The 14,958-nt window shown below is 37.8% G+C and overlaps 1 protein-coding gene across 9 annotated transcripts in view; it reads right to left on the reverse strand.

The window, feature by feature from the left end:
* The window catches only part of DDHD1 (DDHD domain containing 1), a 107,310-nt gene that overhangs the window by 35,016 nt on the left and 57,336 nt on the right, over positions 1-14,958 (reverse strand). For all 9 annotated transcript variants that reach the window (XR_009223667.1, XM_058566945.1, XM_058566942.1 and 6 more), the window contains 2 exons: positions 10,809-10,915; positions 3,974-4,080 (listed from right to left, as the gene is read on the reverse strand). Coding sequence is in view for 8 of the 9 variants with exons in the window: in XM_058566945.1 (XP_058422928.1) it covers positions 3,974-4,080; positions 10,809-10,915 (214 nt within the window). In the remaining variant the exon portion in view is untranslated. The remainder of the gene's footprint in view (positions 1-3,973; positions 4,081-10,808; positions 10,916-14,958) is intronic.

Below are 14,958 nucleotides of genomic sequence, written 5' to 3' on the forward strand. Positions count from 1 at the left end.
CATGTCTCTTCAGCCTCCTTTAATCTGGAACATTTTCCACAGCCATTCTTTGTCTTTTATGATATTCATATTTTAAAAGAACACAGTCCCATTCCTACTTTTTTATTGGAACTCCCTCATTTTGTGTCTGTCTGATGTTTCCTCATGATTGAAATACTGCATAAATGAGGTGGTGTCCTTCTCTGGGTGTCCCTCAGTAACACATCTCCTGATTTCTTCACTGTATACCTTTTCTCATTTAACTAATAAACAGTCTGTAAGGATACACTTTAAGACCATGCAAATATCCTATTCCTCATCAAAATTCTGCCCTCAATTTAGCATCCAGTGATACTTGCCCAGTCCTCTCTCACCTGATCCTACCATGACAACTGCAAAAAGAGGCCTTTCCAATGCCAGCATTCCCTCCGTGTTTACCAGTAAGCCTTCGGCACCTACTCTAAGCAAAGGACCTCCCTTCTCCCTCTTTTGTTTATGTATTTATCATCGATATGGACTTTTAACTTTTCAAGGATTCAGAATTGCTTATTACATTATTCTTTTAATTATATATTAAATAATGTATTTGTTAAGTAATTATAATTACTTATTTTGATGCTCAAATTGTTGAGCATTTTGATAATAAATAATAATAATAAACTACTAATAATTCGTTAAGTAATAATAATTACTTAAGTATTTTGATGCTCAAATTGTTCCAGATTTGGCCAGTGGAATCTGCTTCTTTAATCTGACTCCCGTGTCCTTGTGCCCTGCCCCATCACTCTTCTGAGCGCTTTTCTACTTTCTGTCATGACAAGTTGCTTCAGCTCTGACTTGCACCTATCCTGCCCTAGCCCTGCACCAGCCACTGTTCCAAAGAACTCTAGTTCTTCTTAGTGGAAAATAAGAGTACTCGAGGCAGATCTGTGTGCCACGTGTGCTCATTAGATTGGTGTGTCTTTGTTTCTTGGCCCTTTCAGTGGACGTAGGTAGTAAATATATGCATGGATATACATATATACAATTAAATATACAGATAATATCTATACACAAGCACATATTTTCAAAATCATAAATTCACATGAATACCCTCAATTCCAATGCCCCTCACATGGTCCAATGTCCCCCACATGGTTCTTTTTTTGCCTGCATTTTTAGTGAGCACCCAAAGTGACTGTTCTAATTAGGGATGTTTGGGAAACACTGCTAAAGATTACTGATGAATCTCGGTCACAAGTTCTCAGTGCTTTTCCATGAAATTCAACTGGATCAAAAAAGGAACTCATTTAAAACACTGGGTGTTCTCTTTCCATTTCATTTATCTTAGCTATCAGTTCCTTCTTTCTACTGAATATCTGTTTTATTCAATTCCATTCTGAGGAAAATTATCTTTGAAGATAGAAGAACAAAATAGAAAGTGACCACTTTCTCAGTCATCACTAGCTAATAGCCAGACTTTGAGTCTGACACTTGCCTCTTTCTAGTTTTTCTTGCTATTAATGTCAACTTAAACTTTTTTTTTTAAGTTTTTTTATTTTTTTGTGAGGAAGATCAGCCCTGAGCTAACATCCATGCCAATCCGCCTCTTTTTTTTGCTGAGGAAGACCGGCTCTGAGCTAACATCTATTGCCAATCCTCCTTTTTTTCCCCAAAGCCCCAGTAGATAGTTGTATGTCATAGTTGCACATCCTGCTAGTTGCTGTACGTGGGACGCAGCCTCAGCACGGCCCGACAAGCGGTGCATCGGTGCACGCCCGGATCCGAACCCGGGCCGCCAGTAGCGGAGCGCGCACACTTAACCGCTAAGCCACAGGGCCGGCCCTCAACTTAAACTTTTAAAAAAGTCCTTTTCATTACTTCTGGGGGACATGCCTCAGCACGTTAGCCTTGAACATTCAGGATACCTTCTTAGGAGTACTACCAACCACATATACACGTGTGTGTGTGTGTGTGTGTGTGTGTGTGTGTAAGGTATGCATACATGGTGTGCGTGTGTATAGTAATATGCTCTCAGTCATTCTCTTTCCATTCTTCCCCTCACTGGTTTCACTTGTAAGACTATTGTCCCATTTCCTAACCTTCAGAACATAACTAACAAAGCCCATTGTGCACTATAAAGGACTACAAATTACTAGTATTCTACTTCACCAACTAGGCCTTTTTGTTGGTTAGACTTAGGTCCAGAATAGCAGTTCTCCTTGTAGCTTCTTTTACTGCTGTCAATCAGATCAAGGCAGACTCTGGTATACTGCAATGGTATATGGCAATGAGGGGATACAGAAAGAGGAATGGAGAAAAATCTTAAGGGGATGGCCGCTGGAAGAGAAGGAAGTTTCTGTGACAACTAACCAAACACATTTCTGTAGATATGTAAGAAAGGATACCCCGAATGAAGTCAGGGAAGAACTCCAAATGAACAAAATCAGAAGCGGACTGGCTTGGAGCAGTACAGAGCAGGCTCTGCTGGTAATTACTTCCTGCACCAGTTTCTTCATCTTTCAAATGAGAATACTAACCCATATCTACTGTATAGGGTTTTTATGAGGATTAAACAAGTTAACACATGTTAGGTAATTAACAAAGTTATTCCTATGAAACACAATTCTTTTTCTCTTACCAATAGTGACAAAATGCATTTGGTAGAGATTCTCTCATCTCTCAGAATAAACTTCCACCTCTCACCTCCTTTAGGGTTAACTTTGTGATACATCAGCAACATTACCATTTGAGAACGACAGTAGTCCTCCTTTATCTGCAGCTTCACTTTCTGTAGTTTTAGTTACAAGTGGTCCAAAAATATTAAATAGAAAGTTCCAGGAATAAACAATTCATAAGTTTTAAATTTCATGCCATTCTGAGTAGCATGACGAAATCTCATGCCATCTCACCCGGGAGGTGAATCAGCCCTTTGTCCAGCATATCTACACTGTGTATGCTCCCTGCTCATTAGCCACTTAGTAGGCATCTCAGTTATCAGATCAACTGTCACAGGAGTGCAGTGCTTATGTCCAAGTCACCCTTACTTTACTTAATAATGGCCCCAAAGCCCAAGAGTAGTGATGCTGGCAATTCAGATATGCCACAGAGAAGCCGTAAAGTGCTTTTAAGTGAAAATGTGAAAGTTCTCGACTTAATAAGAAAAGAAACAAAATCATATGCTGACGTTGCTGAGATCTACAGTAACTTTTATTACAGTATATTGCTTATCATTGTTTTATTAAGTTATTATTGTTAATCTCTTACTGTGTCTAATTTAGAAATAAAACTTTATCATAGGTACGTATGTATAGAAAAAAATATAGTATATACAGGGTTCGGTACTATCCGCAGTTTCAGGCATCCATTTGGCGGTCTTGGAACCTATACCCCAAGGACAAGGGGGGCCTACTGTATACAAATCCACTATAGAAATGATGCAATAAAAGCAAGCCTACTATATACAAAAAATTTGAAGGAAATTTCTAAATGTCTAAAACTCTTTTGTGAAGATAATAATCATAAATATAATTAATCAGATTTATGAAAACTGTTCTTTTTTTTTAAAATAATTTTATTTATTTATTTTTTCCCCCAAAGCCCCAGTACATAGTTGTATGTCATAGCTGCACATCCTTCCAGTTGCTGTATGTGGGACGTGGCCTCAGCATGGCCGGACAAGCGGTGGGTCGGTGCGTGCCCAGGATCCGAACCTGGGTCGCCAGTAGCGGAGCGCGCGCACTTAACTACTAAGCCACGGGGCCGGCCCAAAACCGTTATTTTTCAAAGACCTATTTTCTAACCAATCTCCCACTTCCAAGATTATCCATTTTATTAAGGGTCCCAACGTGCAGTTTGAAGACTATCAAATTCACTATTGAATATAGGCTATTTATAAATTAATGGATTCCTATAATTTCTCGTTTGTAAAAAAAGATCATAAAATGTTAAAATTCAGGACACATGTTATCACCCTAAAAGTACCCAATAGCAACAAGAGAGTCATGCCACTTACTTCATCTCTGTAGAGTGGGCTAGTGTAGTACATGATGTCCATCGCACTGCTGTTCAGCATATCCCTTAAACCTCGGACTTTGTCAGGAGTAATGGAGTCAACAGTGTCTACAAATCAAAAACAAAAAAACTAAACTTACAGGTCTCTGTTTTAGAGAAAAAATAAATTGTGAAAAAAATTACATTCCCTGAAATAACAGCTCTTTAAGTTAACTAAAATCTTCAAGACTAACTTTGAATCTAGTGAACCTTCCCTTCCTGAAAAATATTGCAAGCAAAAAAAGTAAAAGACAAAAGGGGACATGAGAAGAAAAGGAATATTAAAAGATGAAGGCCATTACCAAATTCATAAAGCCTCACCATTTTCTGTACGTACTAACTTTTGTATGACATTCAGAGGTACCCAGAGCAAAACCAGACCATCTCTGTTCCTGGAACAAGTGTCAAGGGACGCAATCTCACTCTTTCTGTACCTCCTTTTCTGTTTTCTTTCTCTTCTTCTTCAGCCTACACCCCTTGGGCCTGGCAATACCCGTGTGAAATGCCTAGAGCCACTTGGTGGCAAATCAGCAACAAATTAAAAGTTTCCCTGTACTTTACACGGACCTATCTGTAGTGAACCAAAGATCCTAAGGTCAAGAGCTGTCAAATCACAAACATGCACAGAGGCGCATCAGCAGGGGCCTCTCCAGTAAACAAGATAGAGCTGCTGTAACTTACCTTTGGAAAAAGACTGTCACATAAACTGCATTGCAGGTACGTTCAGCCTTCCATGAGTTACAGCTAACCTATAGAAATTCTACCTTGGGAAGATTATTCTATTAAATGCTTAATACAATGACTACAGAGAGAGAAAATTTTGCACTTCTTATAGCAATACAAAGAAGTCCAATACTTAGATGAATATCATGATCTGAAAGGACAAGGTGGGCAGAAGGCTTATATTTTTAGTCTAGTGTAATTCCTTTTACCTTGCAGTTTTTTTACTGCATTGGTTTAAATTATTTTATTTTTATTTACTCCCCACTTTAGTACAATCAAATAAAGACTGGAAGGCAACGATTCAAGGAAAACCTAAAGGTGTTTCAAAGATGTAAAGGGACCAGTGTGGCTTTTCATGGGTAGCACAACATACTTATAGCCTGCACCTATTTTTAAACTGTAAAAGTGAAAGGTGTGACCACTACGCTGGTACAGAAAGTTTAGCTGTCATTTTAGTGCATTTCTAAAATAAGTTTTTACTGTGAAATAAACATACATGCAAAAGAAGGTATTGAATATATATGTGGAGCTGAAAGAATAATTTATGAAAAGGAAAACACGTTCTTACCACCTAGCTGCCAGCATCTTTGAAAGTCACAGCACGGTCGTGCACTTATAATGAGGTTTCACTCAATGGACTGCATATAGGACGTTGGTCCCACATGATTAGCACCGTGTCCTCTAGGTATGTAGCAGGCTATACCATGCAGGTTTGTGTAAGTACACTCTGTGATGTTCACCCGACAATGAAATCACCCAACGATGCATTTCTCAGAATGTATCTCCATTGTTAAGTAACATGACTGTGTATCCCTAAATGATCACATGCTCCTCCTTCTCTGCCAGAAGTAACCACCAATACAAGGTTTGTGTTTATCACACAGTTTTTTCTTTTTTTTTTTGTGAGGAAGATCAGCCCTGAGCTAGCATCCATGCGAATCCTCCTCTTTTTGCTGAGGAAGAGCGGCCCTGAGCTAACATCTATCACCAATCCTCCTCCTTTTTTCCCCCTTTTTCTCCCCAAAGCCGCAGTAGATAGTTGTTATGTCATAGTTGCACATCCTTCTAGTTGCTGTATGTGGGACGCCGCCTCAGCATGGCCAGACAAGCGGTGCGTCGGTGCATGCCCAGATCCGAACCCGGGCCACCAGCAGCGGAGCATGAGCACTTAACTACTAAGCCACGGGGCCGGCCCCCTCTTGCTTTCCTTTATAGATCTCCTATATGTCCATTAATAATTTTAGCCAATTCTATAACATTTACTATGTGTCAGAGCCTAAATATTTGATTTTGTCTTTTTTTTTTTGATAATTTTTATTTATTTATTGATTTTTCCCCCAAAGCCCCAGTAGATAGTTGTATGTCATAGCTGCACATCCTTCTAGTTGCTGCATGTGGGACGCGGCCTCAGCATGGCCGGAGAAGTGATGCATCGGTGTGCGCCCGGGATCCGAACTCGGGCCGCCAGCAGCAGAGCGGGCGCACTTAACCGCTAAGCCACGGGGCTGGCCCATGTCTCTCTTTTTTTTTTTTTGGTGAGAAAGATTAGCCCTGAGCTAACATCTGTTGTCAATCCTCCTCTCTTTGCTGAGGAAGATTGGCCCTGGGCTAACATCCGTGCCCATCTTCCTCTACTGTGCATGGGACACCGCCACAGCATGGCTTGATAAGCGGTGTGTCTGTCTGTACCCAGGATCTGAACCTGTGAACCCCAGGCCACATAAGCAGAGCACATGAACTTAACTGCTATGCCACCGGGCTGGCCCCATCATTTTGCCTGTTTCTAAACACTACGTAAATTGAGTTATTGCCCATGGTTTGTTTCACTCTCAATATATGTTTCTGAGATTCATCAGTGTTGATGCATATAGCTATAATTCATTCATTTTCCCTGCTGTATAGTATTCTACTCTATACATATCTTACAATTTATCCATTTTCCTTTGAAAGACATTTGGGTTGTTTCTAGTTTTTTGCTAATATAAACTATGCTCCTAATAACACTCCATGCCCCCTGCACATGTGTAAGAGTTTCTTTAGGGTATATATACCTAGGGGTGAAACTCCTGTGTCATAGGACACGTGCATACTCAACTTTACAAGATAATGTCCAACTGTCTTCCAAAGTGATCATACCAATTTACATTCCCGCCAACAGTGAATGAGAATCCTCATTGCTGCACATCCTCATCAATGCACGGCATTATCACTTTCTTAAATTTTTGCCTGATGGGTGTGAATGATATTTGTGGTTTTAATTTGCATCTCCTTGATTACTAGTGAGATGTACATTTCACACGTATTATATAAATAAATATTTAAAATATGTGTGTGTGTGCACATATACATGTGTGTGTATATCTATCTACCTATCTATCTCCATTTAAGTTTCCCATTCTTTATTCTGGATATTAAACCTTTTGTGGTTATATCTGTTGCTCTGTTGCAACATTTCCCCCCAGTCTGTGGCTTCTAATTCACTCTTTTTGATGTCTATTGAGAAACAGAAGTTCTTAACTTTAATCTAAACAAATCTATCCATGTTTTTTAATAGTTGTGTTTCTGTGTCTTAAGATACTCTCCTATATTTTTTTCTAAAACTTTTCCAATACTTTTTCTAAACTTTCTAATACTTTTTTCCTAATACTGGTGCACTGGTCAATTTGCCTATCCTTGCAACAATACAAACTGTCTTAATCACAAACGTTAAAAAGTAGGTCCAGCTATCTACTAGGACACAACTTGCTCCCCACCTCCAACCTCTTGTTCTGTTATCTTGGCTATTTTTGGGCCTTTGCTCTTCTATAATAATTTCAGAATCAGCTTGTCAAGTTTCATGAAAAACTCTACTGGGATTTTGATTGGAACTGCATGAATTATGGATCACTTTGGGAGAATTAACATATCTAAGATACTGAATCACCCAATCTAAGAAAATTGTCGATCTTTGTATTTAAGTTGTATTTAATACCTTTTAACAGTTTTTTCATTTTTAATGTAAATATACATATTAGATTTACTTCTAGGAACCTTATATCTTTTATGTTATTTCTAATTGTGCTGGTATATAGAAATGCAATTATTTTTATATATACATTTTCTATTTCACAACCTTGATAAACTGTCTTGTTCTAATAATTTTTTTACAGATTCTTTTGTATATTCTGTGTAGACAATCATATGACCAGCAAACAAAAACAGATTTTCTCCATTCCTTAAAACTATTATTTCTTTTTCTTATCTTATTGCACTGGCTAAGATTTTAGGTAGAATATTTGTTATAAGAATATATATATAAGAATATATAAAAATATAAGAATATATTTTTAGGTGGACATCTTTAGCTTGTTTCTGATTTAAAAGAAACGTTTTTAGCCTTTTAATACGAGTGCAATGATGTTTACAGTAGGTAAATACCTTTATCATTATTTTAAAATTTGCAAACAGTAAAATTGACCTCAGTTTTAATGCATATATAGTTTTGCATAACTACCACCACAATCAGGATACAGAACTACTCCATCACCATAAAAAACTCCCACATGCTGGCCCTTTGAATTAAAACCCTCTGCCTTCCCTAAACTCTGGTAACCACTAATTTGTTCTCTGTCCCTATGGTTTTGCCTTTTCCAGTATGTTACATAAAAGGAAGCACAAATTATGTAACCTTTGAGATTGGCTATTACTGATACTGTGATATAATAAGAAACAGATATTTGGCCTTTGTCCCTGGTTCCTGGCACAGGGTTCCTAAAACTCTTGAAATTTCACGAGTCACAGGAATGTATTTTATTATTCATAATAAGCCTCTTTCAACCATACTTGAGTTTATGCTAATAAGCTGACTCTTAGAGGATGGGGGCTGGTTGCCAGAGGAACCAATCATGTGATCAGAGGGTGGAACTTTCTGCTCCATTCCCTGACTTCTGGGAAGGGGAGAGGAGCTGGAGACTGAGCTCAATCACCAATGGCCACTGATTCATTCAATTATGTCTACGTAATGGGACCTCCATAAAAACCCTAAACAACAGGGTTTGGAGAGCTTCTGGGTAGGTGAACACATGGAGGTATTGGAAGGGTGGTGGACTTGGGGAGGACATGAAATCTCTGCACCTCTTCCCCGTAACTTGCCCTATATAGCTCTTCATCTGTATCCTTTGTAATAGCCTTTAAACCAGTGAATGTACGTAAATATTTCCCTGAATTTTGTCATTCTAGTAAATTACTGAACCTCAGGATGGGGTCATGCGACCCCCCCCCCCCCAATTTACAGCTGGTCAGTCAGAAGTACACATGACAATCTTGGACTTGTGATTGGCATCTGAAGTGGAGGGCAGTCCTGTGAGACTGAGCTCTTAACCTGTCTGTACCATCTCTGGGCAGTTAAGTGTCAGAATTAAGTCATAGGACACCCACTTGGTATCCATCAACAATTGGAGAATTGATTGGTGTGGGGAAAATCCCCCAAACATTTAGTGTCAGAAGTGTTAAGAATAGAGAGCGGTGGTTTTCTTTAGCTGCTTTCACTCAGCATAATGCCTTCTAGATTCTATCACAGTAGTTTAAACCTAACAGAAAATTACAAACATAGGGGTTTTATTAAAGGTTGGTTTATCCATGTTGTCTACATTCCTGAGTAGGCTAAGAAATTTATCTGGGTGAATGGGAAAAGCCTAAAAGATAGTGTTGTTACACTAGAACTTTACATATGAGCTGTTGCTATCTCTTTGGTCACTTGCATTTTTTTTTAAACTCATTACAACTTTTGATGCCATTTTGGTTTATAAGCTATAACTGACATTCCTAACTGACTTGGAAGAATCCTTGGAAATCATCCAGGGAGGCAGGTTAGCAGTGTGATGAAAAGGACCCTGTCATCACTCAGACCCAGATTTCGCCTGCCATTCTTACGTTCACTTTCTACTAAGTTTGTTTCCTTATCAGTAAAATAGAGAAAATAAAGTAGGAACTTTACAGATTTGTGAGAAAATTAACTGAGATACTCCATGTAAAATGAACTGTAGAGAGTCAGGCACATAGTAAAGCTCCACAAATGGCAGCTGCGATTATGTCCAGCACAACTCTCCCATATTCCAGATTACGTAAATAATCAACCTAAACATTCTATTTTAATGTTGATTCTATTTTAATAGTTTTAACATTCAAAGGACATAACTTTGTGTAAAGAAAGATGCATATTTTGGCTCATGGCTTTTTAAGGAAGGAAACAAAAATGACTTTATTTAAACAAATATACTGTACAATTTCTCTATGGTAGATTATAATTCACAAGCTGAGCGATCACAGGAACAACAGTAACAGAAAACAGAAATCTAAGATTTTATCTTCCAAAAATAAACTCCTATGGAATTGTGGACAAGAAATGTTTTATTTTATTTTTATTTATTTATTTATTTATTTATTTATATTTTATTTATTTATTTGTTTGTTTATTTATTTATTGTGAGGAAGATCAGCCCTGAGCTAACATCCATGCGAATCCTCCTCTTTTTGCTGAGGAAGAGTGGCCCTGAGCTAACATCTATTGCCAATCCTCCTCCTTTTTTCCCCCTTTTTCTCCCCAAAGCCCCAGTAGATAGTTGTATGTCATAGTTGTACATCTTTCTAGTTGCTGTATGTGGGACGCTGCCTCAGCATGGCTGAACAAGAGGTGTGTCAGTGCGCGCCCGGGATCTGAATCCAGGCCGCCAGCAGCGGAGCGTGCATACTTAACTGCTAAGCCATGGGGACAGCCCCAAGAAATGTTTTAAAAGTATTGACAAGTCACTTTTCTGTCAAAAAGTTTAGAAAACATTTGTCCTCCACATGTCCCCCACTGCTCTCCTAATCCACAGAGGGCATGCACGAAACCTGTGCTATCTGTGAAATTCAGATGGGGATCCAAAACATGTCAATATAATTATTTTAAAAATCAGTGGATTTTATTTTCTTAAATAATCTAGAAGAAAGAGTAAGTATACCTTAAGACAACTAAATTAAAGACCCTTTGTTCCCCCAATGAGAAACAATTCCTTGCCACTGGCTAAACTGTTTAATTTTTAAACAAAATGTACCTCCATCAAGAGTAAGTTTTGACCGCCACTCAACAGGCAGAAATTCAACATGTGTTGCATGGTTGGAAAAATGTCTTTCTTCTATTTTTCTTGCAGCTTCTCTCATCCTTAAAAAAAACAAAATAAAAACATAAAACAAAATTTTATCAGAGTAACTTCACATATGTATTTATATGGTATAAAATATCTTTAATCATAACACTCCTACTTGCTTATAACTTCGCCCAATTATGTTTGAATTACTGCTACACTATGCAATAATTTGCAACACTAGGGCATCTTTTTTTTTTTTTATAATTTTATTTATTTATTTTTTCCCCCAAAGCCCCAGTAGATAGTTGTATGTCATAGCTGCACATCCTTCTAGTTGCTGTATGCAGGATGCGGCCTCAGCATGGCCGGAGAAGCGCTGCATTGGTGCGCGCCCGGGATCCAAACCCGGGCCGCCAGCAGCGGAGCACGAGCACTTAACCGCTAAGCCATGGGGCCGGCCCTAGGGCATCTTCATTTCAAAGCTATTTTCCTAAATTTGCCATCTACGATTTCAAATATTCCAAGCTTTCACATTATATGCTAAATAATTATAGGAATAAATCTTTAGAAGAGAGAATAGTATAATGAATACCCCTGTGCCATCACCCAGCTCCAAAAAGTAGCAAGTCACAGTCTGTTATTTCATCTATTCCTCTAGTTGTTCATCCCATAATTTGGGTTTTTCAATTTTATTTTTAAAATTAAGATACATCGAAATTGATTTTTTCCCCTTTTGGTGTCAGTTGTATAGATTTGTGGTTAGCACCACCATCAATATACAGAATAGTTCCATCATCCCAGAAACCACCCCCCCCATCCTATCCCTTTATAGTAGCACTCCTCTGCCATATTTTAAAGCAAATCCCAGACACACATCATTTCATCCATAAAAAGTTTAGCACATATTTATAAAATGTAAGGAAAACATAACCTATTCAGCACTATTATCATACCAAAAAAATTAATAATTCCTCAATTTCAGCAAATGTGTAGTTCAGTGGTCCCATTTTCCCAGACTATAATATTAACATATAATTTTTATATAATATTAATGTATAGTAATATAATATTAAAAATAGTTTTTACACTTGTTTGAATTGAGCTCCAAACACAGTTCATGCATTGTAAATGGTAGATGTGTCTCAAGTGTCTTTTAATCTACAAGTTCCTCTTCTTTTTTTTTTGCCCTGTAATTTTTTTTTGTTTTTGTCCTGTAGAGTTTCTCAGAGTCTGATTTTTAATGACTGCATTACCGTGGTGTTATTTAACATGTTCTTTGTCCCCCACTTCCTATAATTTGGCAGTGAGATATAGGGGCTTAATCAGATTTAAGTTCTACTGTTTTGGCAAGACCACTACTCCACAGGTACATACTTCTGGGTTTCTCTCTTTTTGGTGATGCTAGCAGTTACGACAATCATTGCTTAGATCCATTAATTTATCAGAGTTGCAAAAAGGTGCTTTTTAACTTCCATCACTCCTTACACTAGAAAGAGAAATTTCCTCACATCAAATATTTGGCTGCCTTGTGGTGCCACCAACAGTTTCTGTATGAACTGAGAAAAGGTAGGATAAATGGTTAATTCTTCCTTATTAATAATTTTCAAAATACCGACGTGCTAGTTTTATATTTTTTGACGTTACTAACTCATCGATTTAAACATATCTGAAGTGCTTCAATACACTGTAGTTATTATCCTTACTGATGCTCACATTGTCTCCTTTTTCGGTCAGAGTCTCTTCTAGTTGGCTTATGTGTTCTTTTTTTTTTTTTTTTGTGAGGAAGATCAGCCCTTAGCTAACATCCATGCCAATCCTCCTCTTTTTGCTGAGGAAGACCGGCCCTGAGCTAATATCTATTGCCAATCCTCCTCCCTTTTTTTCCCATTTTCTCCCCAAAGCCCCAGTAGATAGTTGTACATCACAGTTGCACATCCTTCTAGTTGCTCTATGTGGGACGCCGCCTCAGCATGGCTGGACAAGTGGTGCGTGCCTGGATCCGAACCTGAGCTGCCAGTAGTGGAGTGTGTGCACTTTATCACTAAGCCACGGGGCTGGTCCCCTTATGTGTCCTTTTGACATAACCTCACTACTCTTGTTTTTTTAAAACAATTCAGTGGCTTTTAGTATATTCAGAGTTGTACAACCATCACCACTATCTAATTTTAGAACACTTGCATCACCACCAAAAGAAACACTATACCCACAGCAGTCACTCTCCACGCTTCCTCCCTCCAGGCCCTGGAAACCATGACTCTACTCACTTCCTGTCTCTATGGATTTGCCTATTCTAGTTATTTCATAGAAACGGAATCATGCAATACGTGGACTTTTGTGTCTGACTTCTTTCATTTAGCATAATGTTTCAAGGTTCACCCATGTTGTATCATGAATCAGTACTTCATTGCTTTTTATGGTTGAATAATATTCTATTGTACCACTTTTGTTTATCCATTCATCAGCTGATGGACATTTGGATTGTTTCCATTTTTTGGGCTATTATGAATAAAGGCTGCTATGAATATTCTTGAACAAGTTTTTGTGTGGATATGTTTTCAATTCTCTTGGGTATATACCTAGGAGTGGAAGTGCTAGCTCACGTGCTATCTCTACATTTAACATTTTTGAGGAAGTGCCAAACTGTTTTCCAAAGCAGCTGTACTATTTTACAATCCCATCAGCAACATATGAGGGTTCTAATTTTTCCACATTCTTGCTAACACTTATTTTCCATCTTTTGGTAAGAGTCATCCTAGTGGGTGTGAAGTAGTATCTCTTTGTGGTTTTAAATTGCATCTCTCCAATGACTAATGATGTTGAGCATCTTTTCATGTGCTTGTGGGCCATTTATATGTTTTATTTGGACAAATGCTTATTCAAATCCTTTACCCATTTTAAAAATTAGGGTATTTCTTTTTTTATTGTTGAATTGTAAGAGTCCTTTATATATCCTAGATACTAGACCCTTATCAGATATATGATTTGCAAATATTCTCTTCCATTCTGTGAGTTGTCTTCAACTTTCTCGATAGCGTCCTTTGAAGAACAAAAGTTTTAATTTTGACAAAGTCTGATATATCTGTTCTTTCTTTTCTGGCTTCTATTTTTGATGTCATATCTGAGAAACCATGACCTAACCCAAGGCCACAAAGATTTACTCCTACGTTTTACGAGTTTTATAGTTTTAGCTCTTATATTCAGGTCTTTGATTCATTTGAAATTAATTTTTCTATATGGTGTGAGGTAGCAGTTTAAGTTCATTCTTTTGCATGTCGATATCCAGGTGTCCCAGCACCATCAGTTAAAAGGCCATTCTTTCCTCATTCAATTGTTTTGGCATTCTTGTTGAAAATCAATTGAATTCTCAATTCTATTCCATTCACCTTTGTCTATCTTTATCCCAGCGAGCAGCACAATGTCTTGATTACTGTAGCTTTGTAGCAAGTTATGAAATCCGAAAGTATAAGCCCTCCATCTTTCTTCTTTTTCAAGATTGTTTTGACTATTCTGGTCCCCTGCATTTCCATGTGAATTTTAGGATCAGCTTGTCAATTTCTCCAAAAAACACAGGTTGGTGATTTTAATAGGGATTGTGGTGAATTTAGAGATCAATTTGGGAAGTACTGCCCTCAACAACATTAAGTCTTCTAATCCATGAACATGGGTTGTTTTTCCCATTTATTTAAGTCTTCTTTAATTTCTTTCAATGGTGTATTGTAGTTTTCAGCGTACAAATCTTGAATTTCTTTTGTTAAACTTATTCCCAAGTATTTTACTCCTTTTGTTACTTTAGGAAGTGGAATTGATTTTTATATACTGATCTTGTATCTTGTAACTTTGGGGAGTTCATTTATTAGCCCTAGTAGTTTGTGTGTGTGTGTGTGTGTGTGTGTATTCCTCAGGATTTTCTATATATAAGACCATGCCATCTGCAAACAGAGATGGTTTTATTTCTTCCTTTCTAAACTGGATGTCTTTTCTTTCTTTTTCTTATCTAATAGTCCTAGCTGAAACCTACAGTACAATGTTGAACAGAAGTGGTAGGCAGGGATACCCTTGTTTTGCTACTGATCTTGGAGGAAAGATTTCAGTCTTTCATTGTTAAAGTACAATTTTA

This window comes from Diceros bicornis, chromosome 24 (assembly GCF_020826845.1).
Source record: "Diceros bicornis minor isolate mBicDic1 chromosome 24, mDicBic1.mat.cur, whole genome shotgun sequence".
Lineage (NCBI taxonomy): Eukaryota > Metazoa > Chordata > Mammalia > Perissodactyla > Rhinocerotidae > Diceros > Diceros bicornis.